The sequence below is a fragment of the Amphimedon queenslandica genome, unplaced genomic scaffold (assembly GCF_000090795.2).
Source record: "Amphimedon queenslandica unplaced genomic scaffold, v1.1 AMPQUscaffold_13490, whole genome shotgun sequence".
Taxonomy (NCBI): domain Eukaryota; kingdom Metazoa; phylum Porifera; class Demospongiae; order Haplosclerida; family Niphatidae; genus Amphimedon; species Amphimedon queenslandica.
The window spans coordinates 80840-99119 of NW_003546274.1; the positions used below are offsets into that span (position 1 = coordinate 80840).

At 36.1% G+C, this 18280-nt stretch overlaps 3 protein-coding genes across 3 annotated transcripts in view; 1 reads left to right on the forward strand and 2 right to left on the reverse strand.

The window, feature by feature from the left end:
* Positions 1–1085: 1085 nt before the first annotated feature.
* Positions 1086–2617, reverse strand: LOC100636613 (serine/threonine-protein kinase SBK1-like). Its single transcript, XM_003384480.3, has one exon. The coding sequence runs from the start codon at positions 2548–2550 to the stop codon at positions 1543–1545; it is 1008 nt and encodes a 335-aa protein (XP_003384528.1). The 5' UTR covers positions 2551–2617; the 3' UTR covers positions 1086–1542.
* A 7822-nt stretch (positions 2618–10439) lies between these two features.
* LOC100636739 (methyltransferase-like protein 23) lies at positions 10440–13010 on the forward strand. The gene is made up of 4 exons (XM_019993647.1): positions 10440–10572; positions 11026–11259; positions 12157–12241; positions 12833–13010. Exons 1-4 carry the CDS (start codon positions 10440–10442, stop codon positions 13008–13010), a joined length of 630 nt encoding a protein of 209 aa, XP_019849206.1.
* Positions 13011–14948: 1938 nt separating this feature from the next.
* Positions 14949–18280, reverse strand: part of LOC100636864 (intraflagellar transport protein 140 homolog) — an 11485-nt gene continuing 8153 nt past the window's right edge. The window contains exons 16-18 of the mRNA XM_011412144.2: positions 18042–18208; positions 17118–17259; positions 14949–15251 (exon numbers count right to left, since the gene is read on the reverse strand). Of these exons, the coding sequence (XP_011410446.2) occupies positions 15054–15251; positions 17118–17259; positions 18042–18208 (507 nt within the window). The 3' untranslated portion in view covers positions 14949–15053. The remainder of the gene's footprint in view (positions 15252–17117; positions 17260–18041; positions 18209–18280) is intronic.

The window sequence follows — 18280 nt, forward strand, 5'->3', positions numbered from 1 at the left end:
GGAGGAGTCCTGATAGTACTAGGATTGATCTAACCCTTTGTGGAATGACCTGTTGTCAGGGTAACACTGACCTAATCCTATCATCTGGTGGACTCTTACTACTATTAGGGGGTATCTCACTTCCTCTCAGCATATTATAATGATAGCAACAGTTATTATTAGCAGACAATGGAAGGTAAGGAGCATACATACTGTGAACTTTGAGGCATGATCATGACACTATGTTGGATAATACACATATGGTAGCTAGAACTCTGTCTTATTGTTTAATTTTGTGCAATCAGCTACATGTATAGGCAATATGACTGGCCAATATGACAATAATACGATTAATGTGATTAATGTGTGTTTTAATGGGCATTGTAGCCAGGTCACGCTTGTATCTATATTTGTGTTGATGTTTCCATCATGTTCTCCATTAAGTATATAAGAATGCAAGGATGGCCATATTGGTTGTAAAAGATGGCCAGTTACATCACACCTTGACTGGATTATTATTATAGAGAGAAGATCTATAGAGTGATGATGTAATTGAGTGCATAAATGGAAATAGTCTAAAATTATGTTTTCTGTCATTGTCTATATTTCAATCATTAGCTGGTCCATTGAATATTAATATGTCACAACAGGCACGTACACATTTACATGAATGATCTAAGCTATATATCCATTGATCTCTCTCTCTTTATCTCTCTCTCTCTCCCTTGATCTTGATGTCTTTTCTTCTTTCTCTGTTTCTTTTCTCTCATGTTGTTTATTGCAAAGTTGGTGTGTGTGAGTGTGTGTATGTGTGTGTGTGTGTGTTCCAATGATAATAATCGTATTTACTCAGCTACTATTATTAGTCACTCCTACTAGATATTTGTCATCATTTGTATCACCAGTTGCCATGTAAGGAACATCTGCCTGCGCCTGTAGGACTGCTAGTATCTTCACAAGATATAGATCATCAGTTATTATTGTGAACTGTACTCTTATTATGTCTATGTGTGTCATATACAGATGGCATGGTATAGTGCGCTGTGATCAATTGTTGTAGTAGGATCTGTTGCTGCTGCTAAGGCTTAGCATATTGACTGAATTTCGATTTTCAAAGTTTTTTTGTTAACTGAAATATTGATTCTTTTGAGATAATGATTACAATTTGATACAAGTACATTGAGAAAATTACAAATAATGATAAATTACAAGTAATAAGTATAAATATTGTTAAGATTAAGCTTTAAAATAATTAAAGTGTCACAAAGACCAGCTAAGTGATAAGTTAAAAACTACCTGTACATGATAATATAAAGTAATAATAATAATTATTATTATGATTTACATTTAGCTACATTAGATTGTTTATTTTGAGGAGGGGGAGAGCATGTTGTTGTTGTTGTTATAGTTTTTGGAGGGAAATCTTCGCCTGCTGCCGATTTCTTGCCTCGAGTTTGTTTTCTGGACCAGCCAGTCATTTCGGATCTGTTATCCATTCTCGTTTAAGAAGTGAAAATATGAAATGATATTACAGTGTCGATTATATGCAATAGTGAGAGGCGATTACGAGCAGGCTACAGCAGCTGATTGGAAGTGACTACCTCCGAATTGTGGTAGTAAGCTAAGACCGCATTGTGATGGAGAGGCTTTGTACGAATCCATGAACTGGTCGACTTCGTAACAAGTCTGGCTGTAGTGAGTGTTTGAAGGATAGAGCTCGGTGTTGTACCATGGCTCACTGAGGTATTTGTGGACTGCGTTTATCTTGCATCTGTCCTTGGGGTCGAGGGCGAGGAGCTTGCTGAAGAGCTCTAGGAGCTGAGGGGAGAAACTCCTCCACATGTGAGGGACTCGTCCCTTCCCAGTCTGCCATTGGACGAAATCGGCGAAGTTTGGATCAGAGAGTGTTGCTTGTTCCCAGGGGAAGCTCCCAGTGAGCATACAGAAGAGGAGCACTCCGGCTGACCAGACATCGCAGGATGGCTCGACAAAGAAACCAACCTCGTCCTTGGCGTTACATATCTCTGGTGGAGTGTAAGGGATGGAGCCGCAAACACGAGAGACATGAGTCCCTGTCCTTAGAGTCATGCCAAAGTCGATCAGTTTGATGTAGCTACCTTCACTGTCTCCGAGGACAACATTCTCTGGTTTCAAGTCACGGTGGACTAGCTTCTTGCTGTGCATGAACTCCAGTGCATCGGCTATCTGTCCAAAGTAGACACGGGCCTTTGAGGCATCTAGTCCAACTTCTGGCTCGATGGCGTCAAAGAGATCACCACCAGTGGCATAGTCTTGGACCATAACGTAGCAAGTCTTTGTCTCGAAGGCTGTGTCGTGAGTCTTGATGATGTGAGGGTGCTTGCTCAGGTGTTTGCTGTATTTGAGCTCTTTCTTGAAGGAGGTCCTGTTGGTGGTGGTCTTGTTGATAGCCTTGATGGCTACCTTGGAGTTTGTCTCCTTGTCCAAAGCGATCCATGTTGTACCGTAAGTGCCTTTGCCGGCTTGACGGATGAAAGTGAATCTCTCATCTAGGCTTGTCTGATAGACATTGCTGGTTGCATCTACTGCCATTTCTCTGTAGTTAGCTAGCTAGTAGTTTGTTGCTTCTTAGGTAATTTGGATTGCGAAGAGCTATGATGACTGGTGAGGGAAAGAGATGCCCTTTTATATCCTCCAGCACCACATGATCACCACGACAACGGCCTAGGAATGCAGTGCCCGCCTACTCAATAATTACTAAGAATAATTAATGCTGGCAGACATTTCTGCTTCTAGTGTAGACAATAGCAGTTGTTTCTAGTGTATGTTGGAATACATTGTAATTGGGTTGTGTGTATTCATTGCATTTGTTCCCTATGAACTTTTCTAAGAGAGTGCAATTATCTTGTGCTGGTTTGCCATATCTGGTCCGTCAGACAATGTTCACACTCTATCATTGCATGCACGCCTTTTGTTAGCAATCAGTTCTCACAAAGAGATAAGTCATTTAGGCCAATAGTTGACAATTGTTTTTATCCAGCAACTCAACCCATAGCTGCATCACAAAAACTAACAAACCATCCACTAATGTGACTGCTAACTATTATCACCTGCAGAATAAGGCAACTGCCTCTATCGTTGCATCCGTACTAACTGTCTGTGGTAGAATTTTGATTACTTGCCCATCATAATTTTGTAACTATACCAAATGCAATACAAGATGTGAAAATTGACTACTTTTTTCATTTTGCCGGCAGCCATTAGTGCTTTATTGCCTGCGGGTTTGCTGATGGGGTTGCCATAATTCGTAAAACTATTCTTTTTTATTTACTACAAACGATGATCTGCCGACTCATAGAGGCCCCTACTGGAGGCTAATATCTCTACCTACACAAACTACACAGAAGGCAGACTTGTACTAGTGTCTCTAGGGTTCAACTTTGATCACTGATATGAATATCGTTATAGTGAACTCTGCTACACATCATGTCATACTATAACATATGATCAGTACATACACACATGTAGAGATAGAGATTGGGTGCCAGGAAGTTGTTAGTGTGTGATCAATAGAATACTTCAAGTGGCTGACTCTGCTTGTATAAATATCATACGCTAGCCAACATGGCCTGGCCTTAAGTCATGCTTTTGGCCTTTGTATTACCAAATTGGGCGCGTGGGTTGTTAATGTGCATGTTCATTACATGCAAAGCACATGCTGTCTTCCTTAACGTGAAGAACATGTACTTTATTTCACACACGTGGCTCTTGATTGATGGAGAAGTAGCGAAAACTGTAATTGTGTTTTTATTTAATTTTATAATAATTGCAATGATAATAATGAGAATACCAGAGATTTCCCACACACGCACATGCCAACACAAAACTATCCGGCTACAAAGCCGCTTATTAATATCACGTACAAATAATCCCACATTCCAGTCTCGTATCTCTGTCTCTTCGTCTCCCCGACCTCCCTGAACTTCTACGCTGGACCATGAACTAACCTACACTTTTATTTGTTAGACTCTAAAGGGATTAGGGAGTATCAAGTGGTGATTGTTATTTAAACATTGGCAAAGAGACCACTTATTCAGGAATTCACACACAAACACACACACACACACACAGAGTGTATGTGTATACGTATTGCTGCTAGTTATCACAATAAATCATTTATAATGCGTCTCACCTCAAGTTTGCTTGGAATGCAATCAGAGCAGTAGAGGCATACACACATCACTTGCCTTTGCTTATTTTTGGTAAAATGTCCGCTATGCATTAATTATTAATAATTATATGTTTATTTCAATTCGATAATAAATACATTTTAAATTTTATATCTGTTTGCGCCTTGCATGGTTGTGGATTCTTAATTAATGCTAAAATAATTTTAGTTCATTATCACTTGTTTATACTAAAGTAGTGTCCTATTAGTAGGCATTTTCTACATATACCATGCACACTATGCCTCATTAGTGAACTGTATAATCTGTAATGAAAGCTGATAGATGGAACAAGATTCGTTTTAAAGTAAAGACAAAATAGTCATCAATTAAAATGATGTGTACTGTCTCGTATTTCAATTAGTACTAAGCAGCCATTGAGTGCCACTCCAATAATAGAAGAAGACAACAAAGCAAGTCGTAGCTATTGTTGTGCTTGGGCTTTGCCATTTTGTTGGGCTATAGTTCATGGTCTTTAGCCAAAATTTCCCGTAACTTTAAAATTCTTATTTGTTTCAGATATTCTACGTGGCATGAAGAGATGCATCCAGGGTTCCCACAAAGCATGCTTTTGACTGCAAAGACCTTGTACACAGGATTTTTGGACAGAATTAAAAAATTTTGTAAAAAGTACAATTTTGATCAAAATCAGCTACGCAGCACAAGACATAATGCATAGGGAATTTATGGTGAAGTATATACATACCTGTATAGTACATGTATTTATACTGTACCATAGAGCAGCAAGGATATCAGTTTCATTCATCTCCTGACTCTGCTACTACTGCTACTACTACTATTATTATTATTATTATAGTACCTAGACTATTAGCCTCTCTGCCATTATAGTGATTATAACAGTAATAAATGACAATAGGATATTATCTGTACTATAAAGCATGATAGCAGTTATCATTATAATGACCATCATAAGAATCACACTATGTAATTGTAATGCCAAGAAGTGGGCTATGTATATATTTACATCATTATCAGTTAATGATGCAACTGATTTATTACCATTAATAGGTAACCTTTCATCCTCACATTGGCAGTGAAGAATTCAAGATCAGAACTAGTGGCAGAAGTACAAGCGGAAAGGATGCCAGCAAGTGAATGAGTACACCAGAAATGACATAAAATGTAAGCGTCATTGCCATATCATTCGCATGTATAAGGAAGATTGAGCTAGTTACTATTAGTATGGCCAAATATTTCTATAAACAGTGAAGTTTAAGTAGCCAAGAAATATGTAATCATTATATTAATGCATGCACTTTGAGCGTTACTATTAGTGCTGAATCGAAACTGCTCTGTTTTGATAGATCCGTTTGTATACCATTTGAGATATGCATGCATGCACATCGCATGCATATCTATATATACATAAAAATAAAACAATGCCGGCAGTGAAGCATATGTGCATGAGCGTTGGCAATGATAACAGTTAATGTCCATGTGCACCGGCAGTGATAACATTTCTAGGAATCAGTAAAAGCATATGCTAAATTTTTATTGTCTTATCGAAAACAATGCATTTGTGTACGGATTTCTTAGGTAATTTTCTTTTATTGATTGTGACTAAAGTAAATGAAAGATATAGCAATGTCATTTTACCAGGGAATACAAAAATTAGCCCATTAGGGGTATGTGTGTGTTTATTTGCAGAAAGTAGTGTATCATTAAGTTCATGTATAATATCAGCAGTTGCCAAATATGGGCAATAAAGCGGAGAGAAACGTGCATTTTGCAGTTGGAATTTGTGTGTTTATTAGCAGTTTTAATATATAATGGGGTTTGTTTTGTAGCCTATTGTATAACCGGAAAAACAATAAAATCCCTCTCTTTGTGGTTACGCTCTACTATACACAAATTTCTCCCTATTTGCTATAGATAATTGTTATCTGATTGAGTATATGAAGAAGGAAAAAGAAGCAAATAAAATGTAGTCCAAAATTAAAAAATAAACTATCGAGTGCCCGTGTTCAGTGACTGGTTAACATATAGAGCAACATGTTGCTCCTATTGATAGCTGGTTCCTGTTTGTTCTATACAAGGGATGGCATAAAGAAAAGGATGTTGTCTATTATGTGTACTGAATTGACTTGCTTCCAATCATGTACAGTGTACAACAATGTGTGTAGCATTCCTTTAATAGTTATAATCAAGTTTTGTGTGTCTGTATCACTACAAGTAGCTAAAAATAGACTATCAGCATGTCCGGATGTCACATGCTTGTCTGTTGCTTTAATAATAATGGCTCATGCTATTCTCTTTTATTCAAATTCTGTTTTATTGAAAGACATTCTTGTTGACTGTAATTCCTAATATGACAACACTTTTTTTCCTTTTCCTTCCTATTTCCTGGCCTATTGCTAATAAACAATAAATACGTTCATTTAGAAACACCAAAATTTTGGCAAAAAACCACTGCTCATTTGCCATCGGAACTGGCTAAGAAAGAAATTGAATTTTGATGCCCTAATGCTCTGTAGAAAGTTTGACTGCATGTTCCCAAATTTCTTCATATCTATCCATGCACATCATGTATTGACTGATCTAGTATGGAAGTTTACCATCATTATCATAATCAATCTACCTATTGCACAAATGGCTAGAACATGATACATACTCCCCATACATACTACACGGACTGAATGTGTGAATATGTATAGCTTCAATTTATAGAAACAATCTCTTTGGTGTGTGAGCGCTATCTGTGCAACGTGGGCGTTTATAGCACGCATGTATGACCATGGTGAGCCCATGTTTATATGTATACCAATTACGATATCTCTTTTATTATTTTTTTCTTATTTTCCCCTGTTCCTAATCAATCAAATTGGTTGTTTTGAAAAAAATGTGTCACTTTGGCAGCATTTTATCAAACAATCTACGTGATGGTCTAACCCCTTCTTTCTCGACTTAGCTTCCACCTAGTTACGCTATGGGGCCTTCCTCTTTCACAGTTATGGGAGTAGATGTAAACATTATTTTATTAAATAGCAACAAAAAGAGGGAGATATCCGTCTTCCTCTCACAGCTAGAGTAGCATATAAACATTAAATAAGAGAGAGGGGGGAAAAGGATCCACTTATATTACAGATAATAAAAGTACAGTAAACATAGTGAAGTAACTAATTTGTGGTAATGGGTCAGGAAGAGCCAGCACTATAGTACATTGTTAGTAATGTAGATCATTATGGTTTGTTGCCACAAGTGTGTGTGTGTGGGTGGGGAGAGTAATGTATGCCTATAGATATTATGTGTGTGTGTGTGTGTTGTAATAAGAGGAACTAATAAAGCTGACAGCCATAGATCGGTAATATTATAAGCATTACTTTATGGTAAGTATGTAACTATGTACAGTAAGTGCACGTTGTTTTTATCTTTTTAGTTAATATGCATGCGTGCATGTATTTGTAATGTAAGCTGGTATGTAACACGAGGCCTGTTCTGTGTATCAGTACATGTACATAGAAAGTGTGTTTATGGTGATACAATGTACATGTACATGCAAGTATACATACACTCATTCATTCACTTGGGTATCCCCCCACACACAATTAGATGTTAATTTCACGGTTGGACGGGACACAAAAAAGCCGAGACAGAGAGACGTTGGAAATGACTGATCATCGCAACCAAAACCAAAACAAAACAATCAATGATTGGATACAATTATATTCACCGCTTGTACTATATAGTCTCCCCCCCTACCTACCATAATAACACACTACATAAGATACAAGTGTAAATACTACCCCCACACACACCACACTCCTCTCTGCCTCAACTATTTGACTGCTCTAATACTCTAGTATATTCTATAATAGCTGTGTGTGTGTGTGTGTGATGTGTATTAATCATGTGCTAGTGCTAGCTCGATCTTCATAGTAACACTCTAAAGTTTTTTCTAGTGCGTATGTGTGTAGGTGTTGCTTGATAATTCCATTTTAAATCATTGAAATCATAATGTGCTTACACTGCATGTGGTTTGTGTAGAGAGTAATTGGTTAAAGCGCAGGAAGGCTTCAAAGTACATATATAGTTTAATGTGGCTTGCATTGATTAAGGCTTGGTACTTTTAGAGCTGCACTACTGGACTCATAAAGGATTCTCATACCACTACAATACATCATTGTAGTATTTATTGTGGCTCTGAGGATAAAGTGGTTATTAATGAGTCCATAATGAAGCAAAGGGTACACTGCTTGAAGCACATTTATGCCGATAGACATTCACATCTGTTAGCGTGACCATATATCACCATCTGTCATTATCAGTCACCAAATGCTAGCTGTTTCTCTGTACTGGTTGCATGTGCTTGTGTAACAGTGATACACAAACGCACACTCTCGATGGGAGGGGGTATCTCTAATAATTATTTGTTATCAATGGCAATAGGCATATCAAAGTACTATTATTATATTGACAGCTTAATCTGATATCAAAACCAAATCACAAGAAATCAATACAACATACGTCACTGCTCATGAAGCTCTCTTTTCTCCTCCCCCTCCCTCCCTCTCCTTCAACTGAATTGAGTAGGTGACACGGCATATGATACACGTAATGCAATATAGTTTGAACTACACAAAGCGAGGAGCTACGGTCCAAAGTGCTATAACTCATTGTTAAAGGTACATGCAATAGCTATTGGTTGTGCAACATAAATAAGTGGGTAAAAGATATGTCAATAATATCGCTAATATCATTATGTTGTTTACAGAGCTTCAAAGGGATCATAACACTCATTGGATTATCTCGGGGTGGAGTTGCTCTAAGTTGTCATGGCAATAGCAGGCAAGAGGGCATGAAAAGGATAGACTGATAAAGGAGTATCAAATGTATATCAGTTACTAAAAAAGGAGAGAGAGAGGGGGGGAGGGTAAAGGGGGAGGGAGAGAGAGAGAGGAAATACTTACATTCTTTATTGTGTTTGTTTATTTTCTAAAAGCATAACATTAAGCTCACGCACAGATGATATAATCATTAATAATAAAAATTGTAAAATTACTTATTATAAATTTATATTGTTGGAGCAGGATGACAAGGTCAAACAAGGATTTTTTTTTATCCATCAGGCATGCATCCATAATAATCATTAATGTAAACAATAAATTATGTGTTGAACAAGATGACAAGGTTCAACAGGATGTCACAACAGGCAAAAAATGTTAAAAAAGCAAATTTAACAATTGAAAGATAAGCACAACTTGAGCGTAAGAAAATTGTCCATGAGATAATGAGTAAATAGAAGAAGGCGAAGTTGTGGAGGAGAGATTTCTAGTGAAAATTATGACCGGAGGTTATGCAAAGTATATCTGTTATTTGTTGCTCTTAGAGGCAGTATCAATTAGTAAAATAATTGAATGCAGAGCAAACTGGCTCTGGATGCTAATCCAATTATGTAAACTATATTCATAACCAGTGGGCCTGGCTGACACATGATACATGTGTATCATGCTGGAGCAAACAATATGGAGTTGAGCCCATTGAGAATAAAAACACTAGAGGTGAGGGTGTACTTTGGAATCCTAAGAATGTAAGGAATGCAATTATTCCTGCATCATACTGATAAGGGACTTATTTAGTATATGTTAATGTAGTCTAATGTTAATGTTAGTGTTATAAACAAGCTGGCTCATTATCGATCTTTGTTTATTTACCGGCCCATGCGTTCGCTGCATAATACAAACAATCTCACTTGGAGACTTGAGATATATGATAAACAATTTACGATTATTCTCACAGTAGTAATTAATAATGATGAATTAATGTGCGGTGGCTACTATAGAATTATAATGATAATAGTATATACTCCCTTTAAAATTTAATATTATAGTGATTATTCTTTTACCGATAACATTTGTACCACGCCCTACCATTTACAATAACCAACACTGATAGATATGTGGGTGTAACGTTATTATTATTATTATACTATAAATTATATATTAATTACTATTAGTATTATTTATTATAATTAGTCTTATTATTATTATTATTATTATTATTATTATTATTATTATTAGAGATTATCAGATGACTATGCTCTTTACACGTGGCCCTGCTCTCCAATATTAGGCTATTATATCTATAATCAAAGACACAAAATTATCAATAAAAACATACTAGAAGTAAGTGTAGATCTATATGGTTACCTTTACACTAAGCTTTTGCCACTACTCAATTCCAATCCTTGTAATATAAATAAATTAATTAATACAATGACATGTATGCTCAGACATCATGGCAGCTATTAATATCAAAGGCTATTTACTTGCTCAACAAGTCTGCAACATGATACCCAGCTATACACTACACTCCAGTCTGACTCATTGTCTCTTCTATAATATAATGAAACTACTGACTAAACAAGCTAGTAATTAAACGAGTGAGTAGACTCCCCTCTAGTATGTATGTACTACAGTTATTGATATACTGAATAATGATAGTCATAACTTGTGATGCTAGACATCTTGGCAAGTGACACACACACACACACACAATCCATTGACAATTAATACACATCCATCTACTATACAGCCTCATCCATGCCTCTTGTATAAACTGGCAATTAAGAGTCAAGATTAAATTAAGTACATTGGTTACAATTGAATTAGACGTAATTTCCATGTATAGATAACATCATGAATGATGAAGTGTCCCACAATACTGGGCATTGCATGGGCACACTTGGAACATAATCACAACTCACTCTATGTAAACTAACTGTATAGCGTTGGCACTGCTAAGCATAACAATTCTCTTAAACACTCTATTACATCTGCTATTATATCATTGTATTGTTATCGATATATTTCTTGTTAGCTAGGCTCAGGCACAGCCATTCCCGGGTTAATTGCCGCCAAATGCGGAGGCTCTGTGACTCTATCAGACAGAGAGGACAACCCACGTCTTTTGGACTACCTGAGGGAGACATGTGAACTGAATGGACTGAGGGAAATAAAGATTATGGGGCTCACTTGGGGTCTAATCTCACCTGATTTAATAAATTTAAGTAAATGCGATTACGTGCTAGCATCGGACTGCTTTTATGATAGCAAAGGTATGGGTCTTCTTCTCACCTTCTTCTCTCTCTTTCTCTTTGTGCTTGCTTTCCTCTTTCCTCTCCGTTCTTTGTTCTTTCATGATATGTGTGTGTGCGATGTGTTCATGTAGCATATAATATCTAGAGCAGCTGTTTGTCAGTTTAAAATATGATACAAGATCTGGCTAATAAGGTGTACCTACAAGTATAACATGTGGATCTATGTACATGTACATATATAGCGCATTACGTGTAATAATCTTGTGCACGTAATAACACACAGGACATAATAGATACTATTATGGTATGGGCATACATGTACGATGTATATATGGTCCAATAACAAGTGTATTGTAATTAGTAAACCATTAATGAACAAATGAGCTGACATATGGCGGACAGATATACACACGATGCATGTCTTTTGCTATGTATAGTCTGAGTTAGTTCTAATCACAAGTTTTCTAACTATCATAGTTATGCCATGAATTATAAATACCTTGAGTGTACTATGGTACAGGATATTTTGACAAAAATGGCTAGGAGAGAATTTTTGTAATGTTTTCTGATGTACTGACGTTGTGTAGGAAGCTTGAGTTGGTTCCAACCAAAATTGGATTTTTTATAAATTTTTAAAATTACTCAAAAATTGGGTCAAAGTCCTTGTGGCAATTAATGAATGAATTCTCAATTTTTATTGCACATAGCAAGTATGTGTTAAGTTGGAGCTGATTTTTGAAGCATTGTATTAAGCATTTGAAGCAAGTATTTTCTTTGCTTTGACTTGTGTATGAGAGAGAGAGAGAAAGAGAAAGAGAGAGAGAGGGGGGGAGAACAATATGTTTATGTCCTATACCCATTTCAATTTCAGATATGTTATGCTTTAGTTGTTTTGATGTTGTTGCATGCGTTTAGATTTTGAAGATGTTATGGCAACAGTTGATTATGTTTTGGAGAAGAGAAGTGGTTGTGTCTTTTGGACTACTTACCAGGAAAGAAGGTATGTGTCTACATATTATACACAGTTACTATGTACACAAGACATAGTAAATTAGTAATGCTGGGTTGCATATTGTACATGTGCATTAATGATGTGTGTGTACATAATGCTAATACAATGTTATTCTATGGGGAGAGACATGTAGTTATGAGAGTATCATAACAATTGGTGTACAGTATGTACACAATATGGGATAGAGCTAGCTGCAGAGAGAGGGGGAGAAGGAAAGGAACAGAGAGAGAGAGAGAGAGAGAGTAGAGGGGGGAGAGGAGAGAGAGAATTAGAGCTAAAGCAACTTTAATCATGATAATTACAAAGTGTTATTGCCTGAAGTGGTTTATGTAATACTTATAAAAAGAGAGTGTGAGTTAAAATAATATCATTGAGCAAGGGTATCTAATAATTTAATATGTCACTTTAAACCATTTATTCTTTTTTTATTCAAACTTGATATGCTAAATAACAGCAGATGTCACTGACACTCCTCCTCTCTCTCCATCTATATACCTCTTGTTTGTCACTTTTGTATCATGTGTCTTCTAGATCTCTCTCACTCTCACTCTCTCCCTCCTTCTCTCCATCTCTGTATAGCTCCAATAGGACTTTATTTCCATTGCTAGAGAGGTGGGGGCTCCAGTGTAAAGTGATACCAATAGAAGAGGACTGGTCCTATGGGATAGAGATAGTAGGCCCAGCCCCAGACTATCTTGATATAGAGACAACTGTAACAAAACACTCAATACGATTACTAGAGATAACCAAGCAATAACAATGAATGAATGCACTCTCTCTCTCTCTCTAATAATTCATACATACGTATACATGTACCAATTAAATAACCATGATTGAAACACAAAAATTATAATAACGTAATAATTGCAATTATTGAAGCAGATCCTGCTATGCAATGGGAGTATACACGTATAATACTAGAAAATTAATTATGATTATTTATTGGGTGTATCATGATGATATTTTATAATGAGACTATTTGGGAGTATCTTTTGAAGTGGCAGAAACAGCACAAAGGAGCATAACACGACTCAATATACCGTATCATGGAACAAAGTCTAACGAATAACCACAAGAATACCTCATTAAGCACACACACTCATCCATTGCTTGAACACACACACAACACGTACGTACATACATGTACATGGGGCATATAGTAATGTATAATAAGTCATGGCTCAATACTTATGGGATAGTTTGTGTAGAATGTTATAAATATAATGGCACACTCTCTCCTACACGGTGTCCTGCCTCCTCTCCTTAGCACCTTTTCTGGTATATGTAATAATAACAGTCTTCACACATCAAAACATCATGTTCATGTATATGCACACACACACACACACACAACCAACCAATTGATATACCCACACACACACACACACACACACACACACACACACACACACACACATACTTAGGCCCACACTCAAAGCATAGAGCATGCACTAACAGATATTGAACTAGAAACAATGTAAAACATTCAAGGGCTCAGCCTCATAGATTATTAGCTGGAAAAAAGCAGAATCTCAACCTTATGTTGCTGCTAGAAAACTCCTGACTTGTTTTTTACTTTAAGCCTTGCTACACTCAGTTAGTTTTTAATTGTTATATGTGCATGTATATCTGCAAGTGTTAATTCGTGTTGATTATAATTTTGAACATTCAAAGCTGAAGATAATGAATCCATTGATGTTTTTACAAGCTAGATTTTAAGGTATGTAACAACTTGTAATAATTTGTTACAAGACCATTTAGAAACTTAGAAACTCTTTCTATAATTGCTTATCCCCACGAATAGTATTACATATGCAAACCTATTGGAACTATAACATACATTAATAATCATAATGATAGACAAAACACCACCTTACGTATTGCTCCAGTACAAGCTTACCGAAGCCAAATTAATTATTATAAATAAAATTCCATTGGACATGTGTAGGATGCCATAGCAACCAGGTGTTAATTATTAACATGATGATGTAAACGATTGACGACATAATGTACACATACATAGTGATCCTATTAAAGACATTGGAATGGTATGAGTCTATACATAGTTTCTCTCTCTCTCTCATGCATTCTCCTGCTTTCTTCCTTTATCTCTCTCTCTCTCTCTTAGTCATTACTACTCATTCCTATTTTGAATTTTCTATTGTTTGTTTGCTCCTCTCACTTCTGGGAATAATGATAATAATAATAATAGTAATAGTAATAATAGTAACAATAATAATAAAGCTATAATAATATGTTGAAATACAATACAGTCTGCTCTTCGATATTCATCCGCCTATAGTGGAAGTCTACAAGACCCAATGAAGTCGAGACAACAGACACAATAGCAGTCTCAGACAGACACACAGAGCATGTGGCTTGTATATACATACCGGTACATGTACAGTGTGAGAATGTGTGATTATATTCTTGGAAAGTGCCAAGTAGCCAATAGCGTCACATGAAAAAAAGACAACACATTAGACTGACTATGCGTCAATTGTAGTAAATAGCTGAAGAGGTGTTAGCCAACTGCAACAATAAATGATGTTAGTAGAATAATAATAATAATAATAATAATAATAATAATAATAATAATAATAATAATAATAATAATAGTGTTAGTGATAGATTGGACGAAAAAACAATGGATTATATCATCATCATAATTCTTACGGATAAAATTGTGCCAAAATAAAATAAAGTTTTTCTTGTGTCCACCATGGCACAAATATGATTAATTGATGTACATCTACGTAAAGTGATATTATGTGCGTATAAGTATATTATTATGTATGTTCTAGTCTACAACTTCTTCAATGCTGTCATCGCTACCTTCATCGCCTCCTTTCTCCTCCTCCTCCTCCTTTTCCTCACTCTCTCCGCCTAGTGTAGTCCCCAGTGCTTTGTTAATGGAGTCAAGCGTCTGCTGCTTTATATAAAACGTCAGATTAACCCCTGGCTGTCTCTTCCTCAACTCATTTATATATTTATAAGCCTACAAATAATAATGATTTTAATTCATGAATGCTAACATTTTACTCATCATACAAAGTACATGTCAGCAACATGTCTTCACTACAAGCCAAGAGTGCCCTATTATGTACTCTTGCTACAAGTAGCTGACATTTTTGACCATAAAATATAATATTACATGCATATCTTCAAAACCATACATAATGAGATCTTGTAAAGTTGACCTCAGCAGTATTACCTCATGCACTTCTTATTAATATTTTCATACAAAGCAAACCACAGAGCATTAGCATAAAGTGATGCAGCTGTATCAGTTACCCTATAAGCCCATGCTAATGCTCACAATATGAATACAGAAGACACTCATAACCACTTCAATATTATAATATGCTATCTCCATGGTGAACATTGCTATGGCAAGATGCTGTACTACTGGTATGATGATCATGATTTAGTGTAAGTGTTAGCTATGGCATTATTGGAGTGACAGAGAGCTAGAGTAGAGTACTGGTATGTCTGATTATTAGATAGAATGCTTTGTTCTTTCACTAATTGACTACGGACAAGCAATGAGGGCCTTTCCTGGATAAGAGAGTAGCCATCAGGTCTATGTGTATCTGACATAATAGTCACAAATATCTGACTGTGTACATCAATAGCAGACATAATAATGTTGTAACGAAGTATTGATAATTGTGTTAGGAGAGACGTAAGTAGGCCAAACACGGACACACGGCAACTTTCAGTACCTAGTAACATTAGTACTTTGACCTTCTAATCCTTCTCTCCCACTCATCCCTTAACCGTACTCTCTCTTTTTCTGTGTCACCCTCTCTCTCTCTCTCTCGTCACTCTCTCTCTCTCTCTCTCTTTACTCTCTCTCCCTCTCTCTTCCCCCCTCCTCTCTCTTTCTCCTCTCATCCTCTCTCTCTTTTCCCATGTCACCCTCTCTCTTTCTCCCTCTCTCTTTACTCTCTCCCCCTTTCTCTCCCCCCCTCTCTCTCAACTACCCTTTATTCTATCAATTAGTAAATATCTTAAATACCTCTACACATCTACAGACATAGCACATTATATAAATTAAGGATAAGTGCATGCTTGCCCTGTAGTGTACAGTAGCTTTCAATCAGCCCAAACAACATAAAAGCTGCTAGTGACGTGACTTTCAAACTATTAGAAACTACTTCATTACAAATGAAAGGAATGACAAGCATCGTGAAACACAAGTACACCCATGCATTAGCTGAATGAGTAAGACAATGAGAACTATAATAGCTCCTGGAATAGAGTATAAACAAACTTTACAAGGTCAGGTCAATGTTCCTTCTCTAATTCCACCCCCTTTAATGTATCTGTATGTGTACATGTACATGTACTGTACATGCAATTAGAGGAAGGTTAGATAAATTACTAAAAACAGCAATTAGGGAAAGGTTAGATAAATGACTAAAAACAGTAAACACACAGAGTAAAGAATAAGCAATGAAGATATGAAAGCAGTGTGTTTCAGAGGTCGATTAAATACTTTTAGTTAAATTTACATGCATATTATTATTATCATAATAATAATAATAATAATAATAATAATAATAATAATAATTTTTACTATTACTATAAGATTAAGAAATGCAAAATCACTACATGTATGCAGTGACAGGTGTTATCAGCTATTTTGATTAATTGAAAGTTGAAACACCAAAGATATAAGATCATAGAAGAATGATTGACAACAGCTACTAACATCATTTGGCAAGTGACAAATTAATGTCAAGCAAACAAGAGGAGACAAAGAGAAGAAAGAGAGAGATGAGAGAGAACATGTACACTTAAATGTACATGTACATGTACATGTACATGCACGTGTACATGCATTATGTATCATTCATACTTGTTGATGGTCGCCTTGATAGGCATAGTGTGTGATAATCATAGCATATAGATCCCCGGTCCTCAGAGCAGTATCAATATGAGGATCATTCAATAAGAGGAGGCACTGGTCTATGCTTTGATCAGGGCTATCAGGATATGAGCTAAAGGGAGGGAGGGGAGAAGTACAATGTAGATTGACATGCAATATAATTGCCAATTACATAAGGTATGATGATAATCCAACACACCTAACAACAATACAAACAAGGACAATAATGTGTAGAATATGATGAGATTCCAACCACACGCATATAAATTGATTAACACACATGTATTATTATAGTTTTGTCAAGCGCTCATAACTCAAAAAGTTTAAGTCGGAATCAGCTCAAACTTTCTATGTAGCATAAGGACATCAATATGTATTGAAAAATGTAATAAAAATTTGGGGTGATTTTGGAGTCAATTTTCAGAAAAAACCATGGGCTATAGCCTTTGCTTTTTTTCAGAAATTGGTCCATTTTTTAAAATAGCTGTAACTTGAAAAATTTAAGTCGGAATCAGTTTAAACTTTCTACATAGCATAAGGACATCAATATGTATTTTAAAATGTAATAAAAATTTGGGGTAATTTTGGAGTCAATTTTCAGAAAAAAACATGGGCTATAGCCTTTGCTTTTTTCAAAAAAATTTGCTGTTTTTAAAGATGGCTCATAACTCAAAAAGTTAAAGTTGGAATCAGCTCAAACTTTTACATACATGTAGCATAAGAACATCGTACCCATTACAGTACGCACATGTATATGTAGAAAATTTTAAAAAATAGTCCCCTATTAATGAAGCATAAAAATAACAGCGCCACTTTATTAGTAAAGAATTCAAGAAATACAGAGACTAGAGTAAACAGGAAACACAACACACACACACAATGCATTTACTGTACCTTCTAATATCAATGAATTTAGTGATGAGTTCCAATCTTCTCTTTAGAAAGGTTTTCTTTTCTTCGATGGAAGTGACATGCTTTCCTTTTGATTTCTCTAGCACTAGCAGTGCTTCATTAAGAGCAGCCAATGCTTTCTCATAGTTCTGATACTCCTCTATTTCAACCTGAGAGAGAGAGAGAGAGAGAGAGAGGGAGAGAGGGAGAGGGAGAAAGAGAGAGGGAGAAAGAGAGAGGGA